At 41.8% G+C, this 27,941-nt stretch overlaps 1 protein-coding gene across 7 annotated transcripts; it reads left to right on the top strand.

Moving 5' to 3' along the window:
- The first annotated feature begins 197 nt into the window (after window positions 1-197).
- Window positions 198-27,568, top strand: LOC110537342 (platelet-activating factor acetylhydrolase IB subunit alpha2). Of its 7 annotated transcripts, none has more exons than XM_036937316.2 (6): window positions 205-304; window positions 1,501-1,582; window positions 7,343-7,432; window positions 8,945-9,061; window positions 9,206-9,328; window positions 25,120-27,568. In XM_036937316.2, exons 1-6 carry the CDS (start codon window positions 243-245, stop codon window positions 25,396-25,398), a joined length of 753 nt encoding a protein of 250 aa, XP_036793211.1. In that variant the 5' UTR covers window positions 205-242; the 3' UTR covers window positions 25,399-27,568. The 7 variants fall into 7 exon arrangements, with proteins under 7 accessions (XP_090048277.1, XP_036793214.1, XP_036793211.1 ...); XM_021623293.3 differs by lacking the exon at window positions 205-304 and adding an exon at window positions 430-1,014; XM_021623295.3 differs by lacking the exon at window positions 205-304 and adding an exon at window positions 637-843.
- The last annotated feature ends 373 nt before the right edge of the window (window positions 27,569-27,941 follow it).

Here is a 27,941-nt window from a genome sequence, read left to right as displayed (position 1 = left end):
AAACCGGGTGGTTGGAGCCCCTCCCCTTAGCATTTGCCATATACCACCCCCCCCCCCCCCCCCCCCCCCCAGGCCTTATTGCTTAATTATATACCTGGTTTGAGCCCTGAATGCTGATTGGCTGAAAGCCGTAGTATATCAGACCAAATAGCACGGGTATGACAAAACATTACTTTTTACTGTTAGAATTACTTTGGTAACCAGTTTATTATAGCAATAAGGAATCCCGGTGTTTGCGGTATATGACCGATATCCCACGGCTAACGTCTGCGGTTGCCTCATGCTTAAGAATAGCCATTAGCTGGTATGTTGGCCATATACCATACCCCCTTGTGCAAATGATCTAACGAGTTTAATAATGGTGAATTATCTTTTATCTTGCCACATATTCAATTCCTTTATTACGTCATGTTATAGCTTGCAATAATTATTATTTTGAGGAAACACGAATTTTCGTCGTTAGATGTCGTTTGAAGTTACCTGATAGTCCTTCTTAATTGTCTCGATAACGTTATGGGAAAAAGTTGTATTGTATTAATATGGAAACTCATCTCTTGCTGTGAAAATTATGTGGCTAGTTCAGGTCTTTTGTGCACATTTTCGGTTGTAATTTGGCTAGAAATGTTAACTTGACCTGGCAACCCTGCTGGAGAGCGAAAGGGAGGGAGCAAAAAAGGAAACGTCGGATGCTGAAGAGCGGGAGGTTGGGTCGACTCGACCGATAAGTTTCACATTTAGAACAATCTCTGAGACATTTATTTTGCAGATAGTTAATTGTTAGAGTAATAGAGAAGCTATATCCTAGTTCTTTATTGAAAGGAAACGAGGAGCTACTTTATCAGGGTGAGTTGCTAGCCAGCTAACGTTAGCTTGCTAGCATCCAAGCGCGAAAGCAGAATCTGCACCGACGCACTATCATCATTGGATGCAAAACATCGGAGCCGTGCAGCCTCCGTGCGCGAGGAAATATTCTGGTTATATTGACAAGAACTAACCATCATCAGAAGCTTTCAGGTACAAGGATTAGGGTACGGTGGTTTCACGGGCTGACTGACTCACGGGCTTGCCGTGTGTGTTTGTCGGGAGAGACAACAGCGACAGTCCGCATTTATTAACGCTGCTTCTTGGGTCGTCTAGCATTGTCCTTTCATAATTGAAACTCAAATTAAACTTGCTGAACTGCTGGCGCTAAGGACAGTGGGTTGTTGTTATCAGTAGATACGATGTGTGCGAAATTCCAGCCATTTGGCTTCGTTGCCCTCGCATCGGTGTTGTCTTTCGATTCTCCCTACCATCCCACCCCTGGCTGTCTGTGAGGCCTCCCAGCAGGCAATGTTGTCTCACCACCCACTCTGTGCACAAACCAAAAGCTAGTAGCTAGCCTCAACAACTTTGTCAATAAAAACCTACCAGGTGTTATTCTTCAGGGCATATTAATGGACATATTTTTTATTGTGTGTGTGTTGTAACGTTAATTCCTCTGTGATGTGTGTCTGATAGGATGAGTGGCGATGAGATGAACCCAGCAGCAGTGGCCCAGGCAGTGGAGGATATACAGGGAGACGACCGCTGGATGTCCCAGGTTAGTCGACCCTACTGCCTCTAACTACACCATACTGTCCTGTCAGTAACTGACCTGAAGGACTCGGACTCTGCAAAACCTAAGGTCACTGATTCATGGTAATGTGTGTGTGTGTGTGTGTGTGTGTGTGTGTGTGTGTGTGTGTGTGTGTGTGTGTGTGTGTAGAACACATAGAGGGAACTTAACATGGATGGAACAGAGAATCATGTCCATCTTAAATTCAATCTCCATCTCCACCAGTTTGTAAAAAATCAAATTCTAGTTGTTACATGCACCAAATACAACAGGTGTACACTTAACGGTGAAATGCTTGCTTTACTAGCCCTTCCCAACGATGCAGAGTTTAAAACAAATAATGAAAAGAAAAATAGTAACACAAGGAATAAAATACACAAGAATGGAGCTACACTATATATACAAAAGTATGTGGACACCCCTTCAAATGAGTGGATTTGGCTATTTTAGCCACACACGTTGAAGACAGGTGTATAAAATCGAGCACACAACCTCCATAGACAAACATTGGCAGTAGAATGTCCTTACTGAAGAACTCGGTGACTGAACGTGGCACCGTCATAGGATGCCACCTTTCCAACAAGTCAGTTGTCAAATTTCTGCTAAACTAGAGCTTCCCCGGTCAACTGTATGTGCTGTTACTGTGAAATGAAAACGTATAGGAGAAACAATGGCTCAGCTGTGAAGTGGTAGGCCACACAAGCTCACAGAACGGGACCGCCAAGTGCTGCGGTGCGTAGTAAAAATTGTCTGTCCTCGGTTGCCACACTCACTACCGAGATCCCAACTTCCTCTGGAAGCAACGTCAGCACAAGAACTGTTCGTCTGGAGCTTCATGAAAAGGGGTTTCCATGGCTGAGCAGCCGTACACAAGCCTAAGATAACCATGTGCAATGCCAAGCACCGGCTGGAGTGATGTAAATCTCGCCGCCATTGATGAACCACACTTCTCCATCTGGCAGTCCGACTGACGGATCTGGGTTTGGCGGATGCCAGGAGAATGCTACCTGCCCCAATGCATAATGCCAGTTGTAAAGTTTAGTGGAAGAGGAATAATGGTTTGGGGCTGTTTCTTCATTGTTTGGGCTAGGCCTCTTAGTTCCAGTGAAGGGAAATCTTACCGCTAAAGCATACAATGACATTCTAGATGTTTCTGTGCTTACAAAGTGAGGTCCATACAGAAATGGTTTGTCGAGATTGGTGTGGAAGAACTTGACTGGCCTGCACAGAGCCCTGACCTCAACCCTATCAAACACCTTTGGAATGAATTGGAAGGCAGACTGCGAGCTAGGCCTAATCGCCCAACATCAGTGCCTGACCTCACAGCAATGTTCCAACATCTGTTCCAACATGTAAAGATGTGGAGAGGTTTGTCTGTGATAACGAGATGATCTGCTTTTTTTAACATCACATGCAACCAAAAAGCCCCGCAAGCTCTGGTTTTGTTGCATCTTGACAATTGCCCAGTTGTATGGTCATGTGTGGGGAGAAAAGGACAGAGAATGCTGCAGCTGGCCCAGAACAGAGCAGCACGTCTGGCCCTCAAATGTCTGGCCAATGTCAATAACATGCAGGTCAGACTCTCCTGGTTCAGAGTGGATGAGAGATTGACTGCATCACTGCTGTTCTTTGTAAGAAGTATTGACATGCTGAAAGTACAGAACTGTCTTTTCAGCCAGTTAACACACAGCTCAAAACCTATACATATCCCACAAGACACGCAAACAGGGTCTCTTCTCAGCCCGGAACAGAGGCTGGGAGATGCACAGTACTGTATAGAGCAATGACTACATGGACTTCTCTTCTGACAGGCAAACAATACAATCTCTTTAAAATAAAAAAAAGAAGATAAAAAAGAAAACACCTCAAGGAACAATGAGGAGACACACATTATTTGTAGTATTATTAATTTATTTTTCTTTATTTTCGAGTTCTTATTACTTTTTAAAATAGTCATATTGTTCTTTAGTCCTAGTGTTAGTTAATATTTGTCTTCCTGTCCATTAGTGTTTTGTGTGGACCCCAGGAAGAATAGCTGCTGCTTCTTCAACAGCTAATGGGGTTCTGAATAAAAACAATACAAACCATTTGGGTGGAGACATATAGTATGACGTTCTAATTGTTGGCATGCGATTTAGACTCTTCTTGAGATTACACTACTTTTGAGATCTGAAAGCAACTGACAAACTTTGATATGAATTGTGTTAAGAGGACGTTACACTCAAATTCCAACATTAATTTTCATTATGAATAGAAGATGATGCCAAAACTGGTGGTTTACCCAATACATTACATTACTGGGAGCTTACAGTGCAGACCCTTCCCTTTCCCACATTTTGTTATGTTACAGCCTTATTCTAAAATGGATGGAATATTTTTTCCCCATCCATCTACACATTATTCAATTTCTGTTAGTCACATGTCTGTGGAACTTGTTCAGTTTACGTCTCAGTTGTTGAATCTTATGTTCATACAAATATTTACACGTTAAGTTTGATGAATATAGATGCAGTTGCCAGTGAGAGGACTTTTTAAATTTTTTTTTGCTGAGTTTAGATAGTGATTATCATTTGTGATTATCATTATTTTAGGCATTGGTTATAACACTGTAGTTAGCTTACACTAGTAACACTTTAATCATGTTTTTGCGTTGCGTTTAGCTGTTTGCGTTTTTGCGTTTGCGTTTAGCTGTTTGTTATTACACAAGCAATAGGAAGGGACTGTTCATAAAGAGAGTGGCTATCATTCTATATTTCACAGGTACCAAAAACAAAAGAGAAATGGACTTAAGTCTGTGGCAGAATATTTGAGCTGTCCATAAAATTAAAATGACATTTAGCTCTTTATATGTATTTACTTTTGAAACATTAATAATAGTTTAAAACAGAAATAATATATACAAATCCAGGTTATGAACATGTCACATGTTACAGTAATGAGAACTGATTAAAATGAAAATATTCTTTAAAAAAATATATATAATTTTTTAAAAATCAAAATGGCCTTTTTTTAAAATCTTAGGCAATTAGGCGTTACAAAATAAAAAGTGTTTTGCCTTTGAATTTTCAAAATGTACCAAGTTCACCGAGTTGTCGGTAGAGATCTTCACGGATCCACCTGTATGCGAATACCCAATCCTGTACCCGAATTCTAAATAATGTTGCGGGCCTCGGTCGGTTCTGATATGATTGTCATGGGTCTCGGATATGTGTAATTTTGAGAGCGAGATACGTTTATGTTGCTGCTCTTGCTTTTCACAATAGTGGAGGGTGGCGTGTGTAAATTGTTCTTGTTGGGCGGCCAATCATAAGTCATCAAAGCGGCAATAGGTTACAGTCATAGAGCCTCTGTTTGGCAAAAGTTAGGAGAAATCTAAACAATGGAATTAAAAGTTAAAGGAGAAGGATCTGGTACAACGATCAAGATCGAACTGGCAGGCTGCTACTTAATATTCTGAATGGAGTTATTTGTAACTGTAAGACGGGAAAGTGCATGCACTGCAGCATCAATTAGCCTAGCCTAGCTAACATTAGCTAGCGTAACTAGCTTCTCCCAGGTTGACTCAGTCAAGACGGGTACTACGTTAACATATTTGATGATAAATAACTTCGCTATGGCAGCTATTAGTCTACTATAGAACAAGTCTACTTGGTCGGTTCCTGTCTCTCCCTCCCTGCTCCCTGTCACTTGTTCACAGTATGGCCCCTCCCCTGCCTGCTAGTGGCACCTCTCTCCTCCTTGCACTTTATCAGCTCCGGTTAATAAAGTAGCTTAAAAAATGAGCTTCCCTCACTCAGATCGGATCTGGATCCGACCAGGTCTATACGAAATAGGTCTAGTTTTTCTCAGGTCCGTACGGAGCAGGTATCTATATATGAAACAATTATTTATGCATATCGGTCTGGGTGGGGCAGCCCCAGGTCCATTTCAGAAGGGGTTAAACTTTTTGAACCCATGAAGACCTCTAGTTGTTTGTGTGTAAAAGCCAATTCATGCTCATTCCAAAATGTGGTCTGAGGCTCCATATTGAGGCTGTGATGCAATTGCGGAGCCCCGGAGGCATGCAGAGGCCAAATTGAGCTCCGTAACGCATCGCCGTGCGCCTCCCAAATTTTGTAACAATGCGGAGGGCTCCACATTGACATGATTCTTTGATGGTAGGTGGGGGCGGGAGGTCCTGTATAAACACACTCACTTCCTTGACAACAGCTCTGCTCAACAGCTCTGCGCTGCTCAACAAAGCGCAAGATGAATGAATGCCCTGACTTCTGCTGAGGCCGTATCACATGCAGCGCCTTTTAGGCTTGGGAGATATCCAGATTGTCATACCTTCATACCGACTTTGTGCCATACCGGAATATTTGGTAATACTGGCACTGAACACAAGGGCTGCTGTTTTCAAAGCCCACTCATACTCTGTAATCCTAAGGTTAGCAATGCTAACAAGTACATGTCAATTCCCATAGAGAATGATAACTAAATGCTAACGAGCGAATTGCAAACATTTCATACAGTGTCTGACCTAAACTATACAAGTAACTCAAGTGCTTCTCACAGTTTGTTGCACGCACAAAACAAATATTAGGCAGCAAGGCTCTTGATCCTGGAGGAGATTCTCTGCGGTTACCAAGGGAACGCTTGATTTCGGAAGACAGTAAATTAGAAAACTAAATCTAAACTGCAGAGCATTTAGCACATTTTAGACAGTTAATATAATAGTTATAAGATATCTAGCTGATAAACATCACATGGAGCATGCTGCACAACAGTTGGTCTCTCGTTGTTGTGTGCTTGTAAACAAGCACCAGGTGACGTGACTGGGGACTACCAGAGGTATTGACATGTTGAACGCACCGAGCTGTCTGTCTAAACTACTGGCACACAGCTCGGACACCCATATGCATACCCCACAAGTCATGCCACAAGAGGTCTCTTCACAGTCCCCAAGTCCAGAACAGACTATGGGAGGCACACAGTACTACATAGAGTCATTACTACATGGAACTCTATTCCACATCAAGTAATTCGTGCCAGCAGTAAAATTTGATTTAAAAAACAGATAAACACCTTATGGAACAGCGGGGACTGTGAAGCAACACAAACATTGGCACAGACACATGCATACACACACACACATGATAACATACGCACTACACATTCACATTGATTTACTACTGTAGATATGTGGTTGGGGGAGAGTATGGGCCTGAGGGCACACAGTGTGTTGTGAAATCTGTGAATGTAATGTTTTTAAAATTGTATAAACTGCTGTAATTTTGCTGGACCCCAGGAAGAGTAGCTGCTGCTTTGGCAGCAGCTAATGGGGATCCATAATAAGTAATAATAAATACCAGTAAGCTTCATAATGAAAATTATATGAAATTAAGAATGCAGTCTTTGTCTCCAAACGAATTGCACAAGTTGACTGCAGGGATTTACTTAAGTAGTTACAAATATTAAAGTGTATTAAAATAAATAGTTTCAATGGTATTGAAAAACCATCCCGTGGCTTTTTCCAAATACCCCTGTATACAGTGTATATAAGGTATACCGCCCAGTCTTATGACTTGTGGGTAGAAGCTGTCTCCAATTGCCAGAGGGTAGCAGAGTGAACAATCTTATGTCTTTGGTGGCTGGAGTTTACCAAGCAGTGATGCAGCCAGTCAAGATGCTCTCGATGGGGCAGCTGTAGAACTTTTTGGCTGTAGAGTGTCTGCCTGGGGATGACGTGTTGTGTTTCTGCAGCACACGCGGTTTGTTCAGGAGTGTAAGGATGCAGAGCCAGAGGTGCTGTTTATTGGAGACTCCATGGTGCAGCTAATGCAGCAGTACGAGGTGAGAGAGGACAGATGCCTGTGTATACAATATTGTGTGTGTGTGTGTGTGTGTGTGTCAGGGTTTCCGTTAGCCAGTAACGGCTGGCTTTTGGCCCCCAAAAAATATAATTTGGCTCCGGCAAAATAACACTCTTGATTGATCCCAGTCAATGTAGCATGAGAGCTGCTTCTACAGCTCATCAAACAGCTAGCTGTTGGTTGGTACTGGAGTGAAACCTGCCCACTACAATTCTTAATGCAATCGCATGTTAAAAACGATGGCCAAGATTAAAAAGAGCTAATATTTATTTCTCAACTGGTAATTAAAGCGAGTTTACCATTTGCCAATCAAGTACATAGGCAACTAGGCAAGCCTCAGCAGGTCACACACCACTTTGCAATGAGCTGGAGTCAGTAGGCTTATCCATTTTGAAAATGTATACCTAATTGTTTGAAACCTGAATGTTTTACTGCATATAATCAGGCATATCTTACCCTGCTTCAAAGTAGCTTAGCCAAAATCCAACCAAACGTGCATGCAGTTATTTTATAGACTTCCATATGCCATTGAAAACAGTAGCCTATTTCTCTCATGTTCTATTGGTTTTCAAATCAACTTTCTTTCATTGTCCAGTAGCCAAATGCACAATCCTAGTCATATTAGCAACTCATGCTAGTTTTTGCATCTTTAGATCTCCCCTCTTTCAAAATTTGTAATGGATATTTTAATCTGTCTCTTGAAACCACTCAAATGTGCGATGTGCTTTTGACAATGTTTTCCAGGGGATTGCACTAGGGAAGGAACAGTCGTGTGTAGCCTACTGCCATGTGCGCATTTTTGCGCTTATAATGTGACTAAATAATAGTTTACCAATATTTTAAGCTAAACATTCTGATCTGTTGCATGAGCCTCATTGCGTTTACATTTTTTTGACTGTTGCCTAGGCCTACAGGTTGTATGACTTTGGGATCTATTGTTCCACAACTGTCCCAGTGTGTGTTTGGAATAGGCTATTTCTTTCTTGAACGACAAGCTGACCAATAGAATAGGTTAACTGTTCTACTATGGGGCATAGTAGATTGGCATCGGCTAGTGATTTTGCTGTTCGGAAAAGTAAATATGGACAACTTCAAATTGTGCATTCGGTAAGAAGGACAGACGCCATGGCATCCTTGAGTTTTATGTTCTGTTAAGATGAATTACCATGAACTAAATGTGATTGCTGTCATTCTGAGCACTGTAGGTGGATGCCCTAATCCGGTTATGCACCCAATGCACATGGGTCCTGTACATTTCTTAAAGGTCTGTTCAATTAGAATGCTGCAGGTCAACTGTCCAGCACCACAACGGAAACCCTGGTGTGTGTGTGTGTGTAATGCATGTTGCTGTGCATTATATCAGTTATAATACTGTGTGTGTGTGTGGACCTCTGTGCATGTGTTAGTTGTTTGTTTACCTTTTGCTATGACACTGGTATTTTACACTAATCCTTGTCCTGGATCTCAACCTGCTACATCACTCACTCCACAGATCTGGCGGGAGCTCTTCTCTCCTCTGCATGCGCTCAACTTTGGCATCGGGGGAGACACCACCTGCAATGTGCTGTGGAGGCTGCAGAATGGAGAACTGGACAACATTGGGCCTAAGGTGAGATTCAATCGGGCCAGCACAGGCTCTGAGAGAGGAAAGGGCACCGCACAGGTGGACAGTTGTGGTCCTGGAGTGCTTTTCATCCAGATCAGAACTATAACATATGATTAAACTAATCAATACCTCGTTGGTCCCCTCCAGGTGACGGTGGTGTGGGTAGGAACCAACAATCATGAGCATTCGGCAGAGCAAGTTGCAGGGGGAATCCTTGCCATTGCACAACTGCTCACCTCCCGTCTTCCTAAGACTAAGGTTGTTGTTCTGGTAAGTGAAAGTTTTTGTTATTTGTGTACAGTGGAGTGTACCATTATGCAATCTCATGCAGGATTTGCATTCAGATTCAGAAAGTGTAATTGTCCCTTTGGTAATTTGGTTTGCTTTATCACCTCAGTGTCAATACTGTACTATATGAGCCAGACCTGGGTTCCGATACTATTTCAAATATCTCAATTACTTTCACATACTGTATATACAAAGTAAGTATTCAGATATATTTTATTTAAAAGACAAGTAGTTGAATATTTTAATGTATTTGGAAATACACTTTGAAAGTATTTGAAAATATGGAGTGATTTCATTGCCAACAGAGATTGCATTTGAATTCCATAATTTTGAATTTGTGTTAGGATATTGAATTGGAATGTAATATTTTTTAATTGAATTGTTGATTTCATGATTTGAAACTGAATTGAGTGAATACAGTGTTTTACACATGCACATGGAGTAGCCAGCCAAATACAGTGCATTCGGAAAGTATTCAGACCCCTTGGCTTTTTCCACATTGTTACTTTACAGCCTTATTCTAAAATGTATTCATGTATTTTTTACCTCATCAATCTACACACAATACCCGATACAAATGTATAAATAAATAAAAAACTGAAATAGTGCATTTATATAAGTATTCAGACCATTTAATTCAGTACTTTGTTGAAGTACCTTTGTCAGCATTACAGCCGTGAGTATGACGCTACAAGCTTGGCACACCTGTTTTTGGGGAGTTTCTCTCATTCTCTGCAGATCCTTTCAAGCTCTGTCAGGTTGGTCGGGGAGCATCGCTGCACAGCTATTTTCAGGTCTCTCCAGAGATGTTCGATCGAGTTCAAGTGGCTGGGCCTCTCTAGAACATTCAGAAACTTGTCTCGAAGTCACTCCAGCGTTGTCTTGGCTGTGCTTAGGATCGTTGTCCTGTTGGAAGGTGTTCCTTCACCTCAGTCTGAGGTCCTGAGCACTCAGGAGCAGGTTTTCATCAAGGATCTCTCTGTACTTTGCTTCGTTCATCTTTCCCTCGATCCTGACTAGTCTCCCAGTCTCTGCCACTGAAAAACATCCCCACAGCATGTTGCTGCCACCACCATGCTTCACCAGGTTTCCTCCATAAATGATGCTTGGCATTCAGGCCAAAGAGTTCAATCTTGATTTCATCAGGCCAGGTAATCTTGTTTCTCATGGTCTGACAGTCCTTTAGGTTCCATTTGGAAAACTCCAAGTAGGCTGTCGTATGCCTTTTACTGAGGAGATGCTTCCGTCTGGCCACTCTACCATAGAAGCCTGATTGGTGGAGTGCTGCAGAGATGGTTGTCTTTCTGGAAGGTTCTCTCATCTCCACTGAGGAACTCAGGAGCTCTGTCAGAGTGACCATCAGGTTTTGGACACCTTCCTGACCAATGTCCTTCTTCCCCGATTGTTCAGTTTGGCCAGGCGACCAGCTCTAGGAAGAGTCTTGGTGGTTCCAAACTTCTTCCATTTAAAAATGATGGAGGCTACTGTGTTCTTGGGGACCTTCAATGCTGCAGAGATTGGTACCTTTCCCCAGATATGTGCCTCGACGCAGTCCTTTCTCTGAGCTCTACGGACACTTCCTTCAATGTCATGGCTTGGCTTTTGCTCTGACATGCACTGTCAACTGTGGGTCCTTATATAGACAGGTGTGTGCCTTTGCAAATCATGTCCAATCAATTGAATTTACCACAGGTGGACTCCAATCAAGTTGTAGCAATATCTCAATGATGATCAATGGAAGCTGGATGCACCTGAGCTCAATTTTGAGTCTCATAGCAAAGGGTCTGAATACTTATGTAAATAAGGTATTTCTGTTTTTAATTGTGTATACATTTTCAAAAGCTTCTAGAAACCTGTTTTCACTTTGTCATGATTTGGTATTGTGTGTAGATTGATGAGGAAAAACATTTATTTAATACATTTTAGAATAAGACTGTAACCTTACAAAATGTGGAAAAGGTCAAGGGGTCTGAATACTTTCCGGATGCACCGTAGAAAAAATAGTGGGTTAAGATATTTTTGCCAAACAAGCTGCGTTTTGTTGGCCTCTAGTACATTTTAATGCCTTGATTCCGTTTGAAAAACAGCAAATGTATTATTGTGTTTACAGTTACTGAAAATGTATGAATTCAGTGTGTTGTTAGTTGTTTTGGATATTGTCTAGGCAAAGACCTATATGATCATGAGAACATTAAAACTTTTTTAACATTTAACCTGTCTTCTCTTGAGATTAAAGCATTTTCCTGCAAGATATGAATTGGCACCACTATGTTTGTTTTTTAAATTATATATTTGATTAAAATAGAAAAAATTAAGTAAATAGCCCAAATGATCTTGATATATAAATTAAAGATACAATTTTAAATCAAACTAGTTGTATGATGGACACTTTCATATTATGAAATGGATCTCTAAACAGAACAGATGTTCAATTAAGTTCTGGGTCCATACATGTTAACCTCCTAGAGCAGGGATGGGCAAGTTTGATGGGGATGGGGGCCACCAAAAATTCTGAACTCAAGAGGGTCCGCAGTTGCTCGCTGGTCTGCTTACCCACATCCATACCCGACACAGTCTTGACAGGGAAGAGAACATTTTTACGTTTTAGAGTACATTTTGTGCAATTCTATACATTTTTCCATGGAGCAGAGAGAATATTTAGCAATTGTATAACTAATGTAAAACCATTCTACTTGTTTTGCTATGGAGCGGAAAGGAAAATTAGATGTTTTACAGTTATTTTCTTTCAATTCTACACATTTTGCCATAGGGTGGAGAGATATTTGCAGTTTTTAATATGATATATGACTGAGACTAACAAACAAAATCAATGGGGGCCCCACTGCTGGTAATTACAAACTAATTTAGCAATCTAAAAAATGGAGGGGAATTGATCCGTGGTCCTTCAAAGGGGTGTGGGCTGCCAGTTGCCCATCCCTGCCCTAGAGTCTAAGGGCCCGGGGCTGGGTTTCTACTAAGCTAAGATATGGAGTTCTTTTAAGATGGTCATACCAAGGATCATTTAGCTATTTGATTTTGACCCCTGTATTTATTTAACCAGGGAGACACATTGAGACTTAGGTCTCATTCACAAATATGCCCTGGGAACAATAGTAACATCAGCACACACACAATTACATACAATATACACATTAGCCATTATAATCAAATACATTTTATTTTTTTAAATCCTTAACCAGTTTCCTAAATTTATCCAGGGACACCAAATCATTCAAAGGAAGTGACTATTCCACACGAGGTGCCTGATATGAAAAAGTAGATCTTCCGAACTCTGTGGTTACAAAGGGAGTCATCATCGTTAACCAACCCTGTGACCTTGTATTATAACCTGAAGCTCTAAATTTCAACCAAGATGTTAAGAATGTGTCTTTAAAGAGGTCCAGACAGATTTTTGTTAAAGGATGCAGTGATGAGTATTAAAACTGTCAGATGTAATAAAACAAAGTGTGCTATGATTAACAGAATCAAGGGATTTTAGAGTAGTCAGTTGCACTTCATAACAAGCTCATTTGTATGCTTCTTAAATTATAGATCATTGTCCATCCAAATACCAAGGTATTTGTATGCAGGGACATTGTATATTACAGAACCATTCAAGGAGTGAAGATGTAACCCAACTGAGATACTTTTATGAGACTTTGACAGTTTCTTCAATACAATACCATGATCAATATGTATGATAGGCCTTAGACAAATCTATAAACAAAGCAGCACAACTCATTTTAGCATTCAATGCATTGACAAGGTCATTCACAATTAATGTGGTGGCTGTAATGGTGCTATGCCATGGTCTAAACACCAGGTGGTGTCAGAGGAAAGCCATACATACTACATAATTATAGACTGTTCTCTCTGCCATCACACTGCAAGCAGTACCGGAGCGCCAAGTCTAGGTCCAAAAGGCTCCTTAACAGATTCTACCCCCAAGCCATAAGACTGCTGAATAGCTAATCAAATGGCTACCCGGACTATTTGCATTGACCTGCCCCCGCCCACTTTTTTTTTTACGCTGCTGCTATTCGCTGTTTATTATCTATGCATAGTCACTTTACTTAACTTTCAGTATCAATGAAAAGTTTCAACACACAAACTCATTCCAGGGTTTTTATTAGTTTTACACATTCTGTACATTGTCGAATAATAGTGAAGACATCAAAACTAAAAAATGGAACACATGGAATCATGTAGTAACGACAACAGTGTTAAACAATTTAAAATATATTTTATATTTGGGATTCTTCAAGTAGCAACCATTTGCTTTGATGACAGCTTTGCACACTCATGGAATTCTCTCAACAAGCTTCATGAGGTAGTCACCTGGAATGCATTTCAATTAACAGGTGTGCCTTGTTAAAAGTTAATTTGTGGAATTTCTTTCCTTAATGCGTTTGAGCCAATCAGTTGTGTTGTGACAAGGTAGCTGTGGTATACAGAAGATAGCCCAGTTGGGTAAAAGACCATGTCCATATAATGGCAAGAACAGCTCAACTAAGTACAGAGAAATTACAGTCCATCATTACTTTTTAAGAAATTAAGGCCAGTCAATCTGTAAAATGTCAAGAACCTTGAACGGTTCTTCAAGTGCAGAAACCATCAAGCGTTATGATGAAACTGGCTCTCATGAGGACTGCCACAGGACAGGAAGACCTGTGGGTAAGTTCATTAGAGTTACCAGCCTCAAAAATTGCAGACCAAATAAATGCTTCACAGAGTTCAAGTAACAGACACAACTCAACGTCAACTGTTCAGAGGAGACTGTGTGAATCAGGCCTTCATGGTCGAATTGCTGCAAAGAAACCACTACTAAAGGACACCAATAATAAAAAGAGACTTGCTTGGGCCAAGAAACGCATGCAATGGACATTAGACCGGAATCCAAATTTGAGATTTTTGGTTCCAACCGTTGCTTTGTGTAGGTGAACGGATGATCTCTGCATCTGTGGTTCCCACCATGAAGCATGGAGGAGTGATGGTGTGGGGGTGCTTTGCTAATCAAATCAAAATGTATTTGTCACATACACATGGTTAGCAGATGTGAGTGTAGCGAAATGCTTGTGCTTCTAGTTCCGACAATGCCGTAATAACCAACAAGTAATCTAACCTAACAATTTCACACCACTACCTTATACACACAAGTGTAAAGGTATGAAGAATATGTACATAAAGATACAGTGGGGAGAACAAGTATTGGATACACTGCTGATTTTGCAGGTTTTCCCACTTACAAAGCATGTTGAGGTCTGTAATGTTTATCATAGGTACACTTCAACTGTGAGAGACGGAATCTAAAACAAAACTCCAGAAAATCACATTGTATGATTTTTAAGTAATTAATTTGCATTTCATTGCATGACATAAGTATTTGATACATCAGAAAAGCAGAACTTAATATTTGGTACAGAAACCTTTGTTTGCAATTACAGAGATCATACGTTTCCTGTAGTTCTTGACCAGGTTTCCACACACTGCAGCAGGGATTTTGGCCCACTCCTCCATACAGACCATCTCCAGATCCTTCAGGTTTCGGGGCTGTCGCTGGGCAATACAGACTTTCAGCTCCCTCCAAAGATTTTCTATTGGATTCAGGTCTGGAGACCTTGAGATGCTTCTTACGGAGCCACTCCTTAGTTGCCCTGGCTGTGTGTTTCGGGTCGTTGTCATGCTGGAAGACCCAGCCATGACCCATCTTCAATGCTCTTACTGAGGGAAGGAGGTTGTTGGCCAAGAACTTGCGATACATGTCCTCATCCATCCTCCCCTCAATACGGTGCAGTCGTCCTGTCCCCTTTGCAAAAAAGCATCCCCAGAGAATGATGTTTCCACCTCCATGCTTCACGGTTGGGATGGTGTTCTTGGGGTTGTACTCATCCTTCTTCTTCCTCCAAACACGGCGAGTGGAGTTTAGACCAAAAAGCTCTATTTTTGTCTCATCAGACCACATGACCTTCTCCCATTCCTCCTCTGGATCATCCAGATGGTCATTGGCAAACTTCAGACGGGCCTGGACATGCGCTGGCTTGAGCAGGGGGACCTTGGGTGCACTGCAGGATTTTTATACATAATGGCGTAGTGTGTTACTAATGGTTTTCTTTGAGACTGTGGTCCTAGCTCTCTTCAGGTCATTGACCAGGTCCTGCCGTGTAGTTCTGGGCTGATCCCTCACCTTCCTCATGATCATTGATGCCCCACGAGGTAAGATCTTGCCTGGAGCCCCAGACCGAGGGTGATTGATCGTCATCTTGAAGTAGGAAAACCTGTATCAAATACTTGTTCTCCCCACTGTATGCGTTGCGCAAGTTAGAATAACAATGATCCAGGGTTTTACCAGCCTTGCTAGCGCAATCGATATGCTGATAGAATTTAGGGAGTCTTGTTTTCAGATTTTTAACCTTGTTAAAAATCCCCAGCTACAATGAATGCAGCCTCAGGATATGTGGTTTCCAGTTTACATAGAGTCAAATAAAGTTTGTTCAGGGCCATCGATGTGTCTGCTTGGGGGGGATTATAATCGAAGAGAATTCTCTTGGTAGATAATGCGGTCAACATTTGATTGTGAGGAATCCTAAGTCAGGTGAACAGAAGGACTTGAGTTCCTGTATGTTGCTATGATCACACCAAGTCTCGTTAATCATAAGGCATACCCCCCCGCCCCTCTTCTTACCAGAAAGATGCTTGTTTCTGTCGGCGCGATGCGTGAAGAAACCAGGTGGCTGTACCGACTCCGATAGCGTGTCTCGAGTGAGCCATGTTTCCGTGAAGCAAAGAACGTTACAGTCTCTTATGTCTCTCTGGAATGCCTCCCATGCTCGGATTTCATCAATCTTGTTGTCAAGAGACTAGACATTGGCGAGTAGTATGCTCGGGAGCGGTGCGCGATGTGCCCGTATCCGGAGCCTGACCAGAAGATCGCTTCGTCTGCCCCTTTTACGGCGTCATTGTTTTGGTTCGCCAGCTGGGATCCGATCCATTGTCCTGGGTGGTGGGCAAAACAGAGGATCCGCTTCGGGTAAGTCGTATTCCTGGTCGTAATGATGGTGAGTTGACTTTGCTCTTATATCCAGTAGTTCCTCCCGACTGTATGTAATAAAACCTAAGATTACCTGGGGTACCAATGTAAGAAATAACACGTAAAAAAACAAAATACTGCGTAGTTTCATAGGAACGTGAAGCGAGGCGGCAAGCTCTGTCGGTGCCGGAAGTCAGTGATTTATTTAGTATTCAAGGCTACCACAGCATTCTGCAGCAATAAGCTATCCCATCTGGTTTGCGCTTAGTCCCACTATCATTTGTTTTTCAACACACCTCCAGGCCGTGTAAGGGATATTTGACCAAGAAGGAAGTGATGGAGTTCTGCATCAGATGACCTGGCCTCCACAGTCACCCGATCTCAACCCAATTGAGATGGTTTGGGATAAGTTGGACCGCAGAGTGAAGGAAAAGCAGCCAACAAGTGGTCAGCATATGTTGGAACTCCTTCAAGACTGTTGGAAAAGCATTCCAGGTGAAGTTGGTTGAGAGAATGCCAAGAGTGTGCAAAGCTGTCATCAAAAATATAAAATGTATTTTGATTTAACCATTTTTTGGTTACTACATGATTCCATATGTGTTATTTCATAGTTTTGATGTCTTCACTATTATTCTACAATGTAGAAACAGTAAAAATAAAGAAAACCCCTTGAATGAGTAGGTTTCCAAACTTTTGACTGGTACTGTACATGTACATATTACCTCAATTACCTCGACTAACCTGTACCCCTGCACAGTGACGCAGTACCGGTACCCCCTGTATATATAGCCTCGTTATTGTTATTTTATTGTGTAACTTTTTCAAAACTTTTAGTTTATTTCGTAAATATTTTCTTAACTCTTATTCTTCTTAACTGCATTGTTGGTTATGGGTTTGTTAGTAAGCATTTAACATTTAAGGTCTACCTGTTGTATTTGGCACATGTGACATAAAATTTGATTTGATTTGAGAGATTAATTTGATGGGGAAGAGAAGAAGAGCTACAACCCTTCAGAGATTAATGCTTTTCCAGGACCAGATTCCCTGCACAATCAGTGCGTTAACAAAATAATCAGATTTAGCTTTTCTAACTAGTTTTACACAGATTTCTCAATCTCCTAAATGATTGCCAATCTGGGTTTGAGTCCGTAAAGCTAGTTTTGGCCCAGACAGCATCTCTATTATGAATGTATAACTTTGTCTAGCTCCAGTGTTTAAGGGAATATGCTCATCGACAACATTTTTATTTAACCTTTATGTAATTAGGCAAGTCAGTTAAGAACAAATTCTTATTTACAATGACGGCCTAACGGGGAACAGTGGGCTAACTGCCTTGTTCAGGGGCATCACAACAGATTTTTACCTTGTCAGCTCGGGGATTCAATCCAGCAACCTTTCAGTTACACGCCCAGGACTCTAACCACTAGGCTACCTGCCAACCCAAATATTGAAGACATTTGTTTTTAGTTTTTTAGAGCCAGCTCTGGATCATGAATAGATGAGATACAGTCAATGTCAGTCACTACATTGAAGATCATGTAAAAAGGCCTGTTCATTCAAATGTTTAAAATTCCTCTTTCTGAGAAAACATGGTTTGGATCTAGGTATTCGCACATCCCTGATACATACACTCGGACAATGGTCACTTATATCTAAGGAAAACACCCCACTTACAACATATTTTCCTGGGGTATTTGTAAATATGTGGTGGATCAAGGTTGATTTTGTAGGGTCCATCAGATTTTGACGCATGGGCTTATTAATTAACTGGGTCAGATTTAATTTAACACAAAAATCCTTTAAACAATCAGAGTCAAGGTTTCCACAGGCAAAGTCCCAACAATTAACACTTCAGAGGCTGAAAAGGAGGCTATTAAGTCAGTGAGTTCTATTAGCACACATTTCTTAGCAGAGGGTGGACGGTAAACTCCCATGATTGTTATTGTAGAGTTACTTCCTAATTGGAGACTTAAGACCAAAAATTCTAATTGCTTTGGGATGGTAACAGATTTTAACATTGAACAGAAAGGTGATATTTTACATATGTCTACACTGCCCCCTGTACCCTTCATATCTGCCATAAATACTCTGTAACCATCAATTAGCAATCTCAGAATCCATTTCTTTCTATTTTTTCTGGATTTTTGTAAAAGGCCCAGATCTTAATTTCTTCTATTTTAGACAATAGTATGTATGTTTAAGTGCATATTTTCTAACTCTTACTGTCTTTGTATTCCAGTGGTTTATCAATACAAGCCAGATCATTACATATTGGATTTGTTGTTTCAGACCTAACAGAAGATTTCAAGGAAATGGGCACAATATTGCCATATACAACACCTCTATGCTTGTGAGCACATGCAGTATGATAGCTAGATACAAGCCTGTTGATAGTATCGGAGGGGCTAATAGTGGTCTCCCTATTGTAGCTAACAGAACTATTTGTGAAATTTAGGTCAGCAATCAAAAAATAACTGTCATCAAAACTATTGACAAAAACCAGTAGTTTCAACATTGGAACTAACAGCCATTGTAGGGAGGTAAATTAACAGGCACAGGATAACTATTTAACACACTCATCAGAAGCCAGCATCCCGGAGTCGCCTCTTTACTGTTGACGTTGAGACTAGTGTTTTGCGGGTACTGTTTAATGAAGCTGCCAGTTGAGGACTTGTGAGGCGTCTGTTTCTCAAACTACTGTAGACACTCCTCTTTCTATTCTGGTTAGAGGCAGTTTGCGCTGTTCTATGAAGGGAGTAGTACACAGCGTTGTACGAGATCTTCAGTTGCATGGCAATTTCTCGCATGGAATAGCCTTAATATCTCAGAACAAGAATAGACCGACAGGTTTCAGAAGAAAGTCCTTTGTTTCTGGCCATTTTGAGCCTGTAAACGAACCCACAAATGCTGATGCTCCAGATACTCAACTAGTCCAAAGAAGCACAACAGTTTTCAGCTGTGTTAACATAATTGCAAAAGGGTTTTCTAATGATCAATTAGCATTTTAAAATTCTAAACTTGGATTAGCTAACACAATGTGCCATTGGAACACGGGAGTGATGGTTGAAGATAATGGGCATCTGTACGCCTATGTAGATATTCCATTTAAAAAATCTGTTGTTTCCAGCTACAATAGTAATTTACAACATTAACAATGTCTACACTGTATTTTTGATCAATTTTATGTTATTTTAATGGACAAAAAAAAAAATCAAAAACAAGGACATTTCTAAGTGACTCCAAACTTTTGAACGATAGTGTACATGGAAAAAGAGTTAAAAAAATAAATCATAAGGAAGTATGTTTTGAAGCGTCTCCTCAACTCCTAAACGTACTCAAACAGGTCCCAGACGTGCTCAATGGGATTGAGATGCGGGCTCTTACCTGGCCATGGCAGAACACTGACATTCCTGTCTTGCAGGAAATCACACACAGAACGAGCAGAATGGCTGGTGGCATTGTCATGCTGGAGGGTCATGTCAGGATGAGCCTGCAAGAAGGGTACCATATGAGGGAGGAGGATGTCTTCCCTGTAAAGCACAGCATTGAGATTGCCTGCAATGACAACAAGCTCAGTCCGATGATGCTTTGACCCACGCCCCAGACCATGATGGACCCTCCACCTCCAAATTGATCCCGCTCCAGACTACTGGCCTCGGTGTAGCGCTCATTCCTTCGACGATGAACGCAAGTCCGACCATCACCCCTGGTGAGACAAAACCGCAACTCGTCAGCGAAGAGCACTTTTTGCCAGTCCTGTCTGGTCCAGCGACAGTGGGTTTGTGCCCACCGTGATGTCTGGTGAGGACCTGCCTTACAACAGGCCTACAAGCCCTCAGTCCTCTCTCTCCGCCTATAGCGGACAGTCTGAGCACTGATGGAGGAATTGTACGTTCCTGGTGTAACTCGGGCAGTTTTTGTTGCCATCCTGTACCTGTCCCGCAGGTGTGATGTTTGGTTGTACTGATCCTGTGCAGGTGTTGTTACACGTGGTCTGCCACTGCGAGGACGATCAGCTGTCTGTCTTGTCTCCCTGTAGCGCTGTCTTAGGCGTCTCACAGTACGGACATTGCAATTTATTGCCCTGGCCACATCTGCAATCCTCATGCCTCCTTGCAACATGCCTAAGCCATGTTCACGCAGATGAGCAGGGACCCTGTGCATCTTTCTTTTGGTATTTTTTAGAGTCAGTATAAAGGCTTCTTTTAGTGTCCTAAGTTTTCATAACTGTGACCTTAATTGCCTAACGTCTGCAAGCTGTTAGTGTCTTAACAACCGTTCCACAGGTGCATGTTCATTAATTGTTTATGGTTCATTGAACAAGTCCTTTACAATGAAGATCTGTGAAGTTATTTGGATTTGTATGGATTATCTTTGAAAGACAGGGTCCTGAAAAAGGGACATTTCGTTTTTTTGCTGAGTTTATATCTGAGAGATATGAGATTTCTTTTATAGTGGAATTACGCATTTACCTTGACGTGGAAATGCTCGATTCACATACATTTTTCGTCCAGGTACCGGGTTACCTTCAGACGAGTCCTGTGACACTTGTGGTTGTCGTAGAGTAAAACAAAGAATACAATCGTGTCCGTGAGAGTCATATTAGTGTGTAGCCCAAATAATTTGGACGCTACAGAGAGATGTTGGCACATCAGCGTTACAGACTTCAGATGCGAGTCCCATGATGGTTTTGTGAGTATAGCTCAGTAGACTACTGACGAGTCACTCACTTTAGGACTTGCCTGACAGTCATGTCAACTGACTAAATACACTGCTCAAAAAAATAAAGGGAACACTTAAACAACACAATGTAACTCCAAGTCAATCACACTTCTGTGAAATCAAACTGTCCACTTAGGAAGCAACACTGATTGACAATAAATTTCACATGCTGTTGTGCAAATGGAATAGACAACAGGTGGAAATTATAGGCAATTAGCAAGACACCCCCAATAAAGGAGTGGTTCTGCAGGTGGTGACCACAGACCACTTCTCAGTTCCTATGCTTCCTGGCTGATTTTTTGGTCACTTTTGAATGCTGGCTGTGCTTTCACTCTAGTGGTAGCATGAGACGGAGTCTACAACCCACACAAGTGGCTCAGGTAGTGCAGCTCATCCAGGATGGCTCATCAATGTGAGCTGTGGCAAGAAGGTTTGCTGTGTCTGTCAGCGTAGTGTCCAGAGCATGGAGGCGCTACCAGGAGACAGGCCAGTAGATCAGGAGACGTGGGGGAGGCCGTAGGAGGGCAACAACCCAGCAGCAGGACCGCTACCTCCGCCTTTGTGCAAGGAGGAGCAGGAGTAGCACTGCCAGAGCCCTGCAAAATTACCTCCAGCAGGCCACAAATGTGCATGTGTCTGCTCAAACGGTCAGAAACAGACTCCATGAGGGTGGTATGAGGGCCTGACGTCCACAGGTGGGGGTTGTGCTTACAGCCCAACACCGTGCAGGATGTTTGGCATTTGCCAGAGAACACCAAGATTGGCAAATTCGCCACTGGCGCCCTGTGCTCTTCACAGATGAACGCAGGTTCACACTGAGCACATGTGACAGACGTGACAGTCTGGAGACACCGTGGAGAACGTTCTGCTGCCTGCAACATCCTCCAGCATGACCGGTTTGGCGGTGGGTCAGTCATGGTGTGGGGTGGCATTTCTTTGGGGGGGCTGCACAGCCCTCCATGTGCTCGCCAGAGGTAGCCTGACTGCCATTAGGTACCGAGATGAGATCCTCAGACCCCTTGTGAGACCATATGCTGGTGCGGTTGGCCCTGGGTTCCTCCTAATGCATGACAATGCTAGACCTCATGCGGCTGGAGTGTGTCAGCAGTTCCTGCAAGAGGAAGGCATTGATGCTATGGACTGGCCCGCCCGTTCCCCTGACCTGAATCCAATTGAGCACATCTGGGACATCATGTCTCGCTCCATCCACCAAAGCCACGTTGCACCACAGACTGTCCAGGAGTTGGCGGATGCTTTAGTCCAGGTCTGGGAGGAGATCCCTCAGGAGACCATCCACCACCTCATCCGGAGCATGCCCAGGCGTTGTAGGGAGGTCATACAGGCACGTGGAGGCCACACACACTACTGAGCCTCATTTTGACTTGTTTTAAGGACATTACATCAAAGTTGGATCAGCCTGTAGTGTGGTTTTCCACTTTAATTTTGAGTGTGACTCCAAATCCAGACCTCCATGGGTTGATACATTTGATTTCCATTGATATTTTTTGTGTGATTTTGTTGTCAGCACATTCAACTATGTAAAGAAAAAAGTATTTAATAAGAATATTTCATTCATTCAGATCTAGGATGTGTTATTTTAGTGTTCCCTTTATTTTTTTGAGGAGTGTTCTTAAAATATAATCAAGGTCTTTAGTTTACTTGTCCCAATGCGATACCATGGATATATAACTACGTTAAATTATTTCTCAATGGCAAGGCTATATGAGATCAACTTTATTCAGTCAGTTCAACACCTTTTATAAACTAGTGAAGCTTACAGTTTGTCAATCAAAGCACAGTAGCGGCCCTGCTACCCTACAGCCATCATTCATCCGGTGTTGCCATCAGACATCAACCGTTGAGGGAATGCTTCCTTTGAAATCAATGAAAGATGCTGCCCCCGTTGCATCACGTACAACATCCAAGCTCAAGAATTGGTTGAAGTAAGGAATCTTCTAGCTAGCAGAAACTCTAGCTAGCTACGTTGACTATGTTTACATTGTAAACCAAAACAAAAGCAACATGTAATTAGAGCATAATTTAGTACAATTTCTAGCAACAATTTAAGAGTGCTTCCAAAAAACTGGATGAAAGCTGTTGTACATACACATAATCGATGAATAGGGTTCAGTAGGGAAAAATATAGTAAAGATGCTCTTCCACTCTGCTCTCAAAACAATTTTGTTTTGCAGGTAGAATGCCACATTGACACACTGTTGCCAAAGCAACACTTATAGTGGAGCTGAAGCGTAAGCCTATGCACCACCACTACGTGGCTACATATGAAACAGCAAAAGAAAATAAATTAATGTGCCAAAAAACAATAGGCTAAGTGGATTTCAACTCATCGTTATCACATTATATGGGACTTGCAAATTGACTCACAGAGACAATGAATGAGCATCATGCTCTCTGCCTCTATTTGAGCTCCCGAGTGGCGCATCAGTCTAAGGCACTGCATCTCAGTGCAAGGTGCGTCGACACAGACCCTGGTTCGATTCCAAGCTGTATCACAACCAGCCATGATTGGGAGTCCCATTGGGTTATGCACCATTGGCCCAGCGTCGTCCGGGTTAGGGTTTGGCCGGGGTGGGCCATCAATGTAAATAAGAATTTGTTCTTAAAACTCATTTTTTCTTTGAATTTTCGCCTGACATACCCAAATCTAACTGCTCAGGCCCTGAAGCATATATGCATATTCTTGGTACCGTTTGAAAGGAAACACTTTGAAGTTTGTGGAAATGTGAAGTCTCGTTACCTTCTAGGATCTCTGAGGAATAGATACGAACGTGATTTGACTCGTTGAAACAACGTTTAGGGTGAGATTTCTTTGCAAATTCCTTTCTTTGCAAATCGAACGAGTGGAAATACAAAATCGATCGTGCATGATTTATGGACCTTTTTAGAATATGAAAAATTATTTTATCTAACAAAACAACACTTCATGTTATCTCTGGGACCCTTTGGACGATAAATCAGAGCAAGATTTTCAGAATGAAAGTACACATTTCACCTTCAGAGGTGAAATAATCAAACCTATTGCAGTGAAAAAACAACTTTGTTGTTAGGAGCAATAGCATGGCATTTTTTCGCAGTAATAGCTACTGTAAATTGGACAGTGTAGTTATATTAACAATAATTTAAGCTTTCAGCCGATATAAGACACATATTTACCGACATTTGTTGTTACTCTAAAATCTGCGATCTTGACATAACGCGCTGAACGATTTACAACTGTCCCGTTGACGGAACGCCCATCCTTACGTTTTTTTAACTGACTTGTCTAGTTAAATATAGGTTAAATAAAAATATGAATGTTTGCTATAGGTTATTGAGGCAATACAAACATAATGTGACTAAAATGAAAGGATATCTAGTTGACTAAAATAGCCCACAGTTTTCCTAATTTTGACAATAACTAGACTAAATCCTTATTCAAATGGTATAAATGTGACTAAGACTTAATGATATTTTAGTCAAAATGACTATGCCTAGACTAAATCTAAATAAAAAAGAGTGCCAAAATTAACACTGATCTGAATGCATCTGAGAAGTTGAATATATTAAACTTTGATCAACTTGAAATGATAGTTTGTTAACTTGATACATGGACAATTAATGCCATATATACCATATTGAAACAGAATATTTAAATATTGAATTACATTTTATTTTGAATTTTAAAATTGAATGCAATATTTATTCAATTCAGTTTCAAATAATGAAAAAGTTAAATTTATGAATTCAATCATTTCAAAATATTTTTTTAAATGCAATATCCTAATACAACTTCAGAATGATGGAATTCAAATACATTTTCTCAAGTAAAAGTACTTTTTTTTGGCTGTGTATTTTAAAAAAGCTCATACACAGATTTTTTTTGTTGTTGTTATAAAAAAAATACCAGTTACTCAAATACACATGTATTTGAACCCAGGTCTGATATGCATATGAGGATGCATGCATTTACAGATGTGTCCTTAGCTCCCAGTAGTAACCAACCTCTGCTGTCTGTCCGTTTCAGGGTCTGTTGGCACGGGGCGAGTGGCCCAACCCGCTGCGGGAGAAGAACGTGGCGGTTAACAGCTTCCTGCGTTCCTGGCTGCCACGGCTGGGCCATACCCAGTTCCTGGATGTGGGGGCGGGCTTCGTGCACTCTGACGAGACCATCTCCACCAGGGACATGTTTGACTTCCTGCACCTGACAGCGGCGGGCTACCGGGCCATCGCCAAGCCCCTCATTGACCTGCTGCTGCAGATACTGGAGGAGACGCCTGAGGAGAAGAGAGCCTCGCTGGTCTGAGAGCCACGGCCCAGGGGCCACACACCCACACAGCCAGGTGCATGCCTCACTCATTCACTCTGCTGGGGAGTAGCTGGAATTTGCCTAAAACCACTAATCCAGGATCTGGTCCTAGATCTGTCCTAGATCTGATCTGTTCCTAGATCTGATCTGTTCCTAGATATATCCTAGATCTGATTTGGTCCTAGGTCTGTTGTTAGGGGCAAGATCTGTGGCAACTTCTACCTCTACAGGGAATGGGGGGGAGTAGTCAGGGGTGAGGCATGCTCCTGTCTATTGAGATGGGGTCAGATCAAGATGTCACTTGCTGGGCCAAGCAGAGAGATTGGGCACTCATTTGAGTGGAACTGGAACTGCAGGAGAGGAGGGGGAGTGCATGGGTTCATGTGCGTGTGTGCAGGGAGACATAGTTGACGGTGTGGAGAAGTGAAAGAGAGAGCGACAACAATACTTCCAGAGACATCGTACATGCTGTAGCAGCAACAGAGGATAGAGAGAGATCCGACACCTGCACAAGCTGTATAGAGAGGCTAATGGCAAACATGCATAGACTCTGAGAGACACACACACAGACACTGTATTAGACTTTAAAATGTCAGCTTTGCCAATTGTTATGTAAATTAGCTTCCTACTTGGGCACAGCTTAACAACACAGTAATAAACACTCCTATATATTCCCTCTGAGAAATCTGTTTGATTTGGCTCCATATGCCCCAGTCTAAACCAACAGCCCTTTAAAAGCTCTAAACCGCCATCCGAGTACCAACTGTAATCTTCTCTCCTCCCTCCCTCACTCTGTGCCTTGACACACAAAACGGTGAAGTCCAGCTATCCTCCCATACCTGCCTTCTGCCCCACACACACACACACACACACACACACTTTGGCTTTCTCTCCCTTTCTTACACATAGGAAACTACTCTCCTACAGACTCCAATACCTGCTTACTCTGTCTCTCGCCTACTCTTCATTCTGTCCCTATTTTGTCTCGTTGTGTGTAGTATACAGAACTCCGATCCATCCCAGTCCAGACTACCACCTGCCTCCTAACATATGACATTGTCGCAGGACGTCTTAAACAGTTGCATCATGATAAAGCTACTGACATGGAATTACATAGATTTAATAGTCTACTACCACACTAAAACCCAACCACAGGTCACAATCCTGTTTTGTCTCTTCCTGGTGCAGTTGAACTGAAGTGGTTTCTGAGGTCCTCTTGCTCTCATGTTACTAGCTACTGTCTTTAAGGAAATGTAGCTTCTTTTTTTTTACAACCAAATCTCTGTTTTGATGTCAATGGCAAATTTATAGAAGGGTTCAAAGACTTTTTGTTTTTGTTTTGTGTGATTTCACTTGTTTTTGAGAAACTTACCCCAGCCATCATTTCCTCGTCCTCGTTGTGCAGTACTGGGGCTCTGAACAAATGTATATTTCATTTTGTGCGACTCAAGCCGTCAAGCCCCTATCCAGCTGTTCCATTTTCTATGTAGCCTGCTGCTAGAATGGGCGGAGAGATATCACTCGAGTTGTCTGTTTCATGTGTACAACATCTAAAGACCTGCATCACTATACTGAGAGCTTTTCTGTTTTTAAAAGGATGTATTTGGGTTTTTCGGAGCCCCCGTACTGCACATCGAGGATAACGAAAATGAATCGCTCTTTGGGGTAAGTTTCTCAAAAACAAGTGAAATCACCAAGTGTCTGGACATGCCATATACATTTTTTTTTAATGATTTGGTTGTAAAAAGCTAAATTGTCTTTTAAGCTCTACACATATTCTTCTTGTGGTGTGTGTGTGTGTGTGTGTGTGTGTGTGTGTGTGTGTGGTGTGTGTGTGTGTGTGTGTGTGTGTGTGTGTGTGTGTGTGTGTGTGTGTGTGTGTGTGTGTGTGTGTGTGTGTGTGTGTGTGTGTGTGTGTGAACCTTCAACACTGGCTTGGGTGAGAAGTGTGTACAGTATGTGTCACTTATGGTTGATTGTATGACTGTTTAGAAGTGACCCATTTGTATATAATACATATATGTGAAGCTTGGATAGATGGCCTTGTGTTGCGGATGTGGTAGTGTTTGTAAGATAATTAACGATAGCGAGTATCTGTATTTGGTGCAAACTACGCTATATTCTCACATGCTTAAGTGTTCCAATAAAGGACCATGAATGTACATAATTTGTGGTGTTGCTTCATTTCACTTGATTTTAAGGTGTAAGTGTGAAAAGTTATTTTATCATCAAGGTTTGTGATTAGCTAGCCTATCTGCAATTCAGTCACTGCATTACTAACTTGCGGGATTCCCATTTAACCTCTAGAGCGTTTCGTTTCTAAATGTCTGCGCAAGAGTGAATGTTTCATAGAGTTGTGAGATAGTACTTTTGCACATATAACACACTGTGGCTGAGGAATGGCACTACTCCCGATATAAGTGAACCCCAAACTAATGTAGTTCTCATCATATTTGCGCATTTCTGATGGTCAAACGTCCCTGTCTGTTGTTCGGGGCTTTCCCGGGTAAGGGGGCAGTAGCTCTTCGGCTGCATTAGAT

This window comes from Oncorhynchus mykiss, chromosome 12 (assembly GCF_057628025.1).
Source record: "Oncorhynchus mykiss isolate SJ-2025 chromosome 12, ASM5762802v1, whole genome shotgun sequence".
Lineage (NCBI taxonomy): Eukaryota > Metazoa > Chordata > Actinopteri > Salmoniformes > Salmonidae > Oncorhynchus > Oncorhynchus mykiss.
Note: the sequence above shows the minus strand (reverse complement) of the source record. Positions and strands in the feature narration are given on the sequence as shown.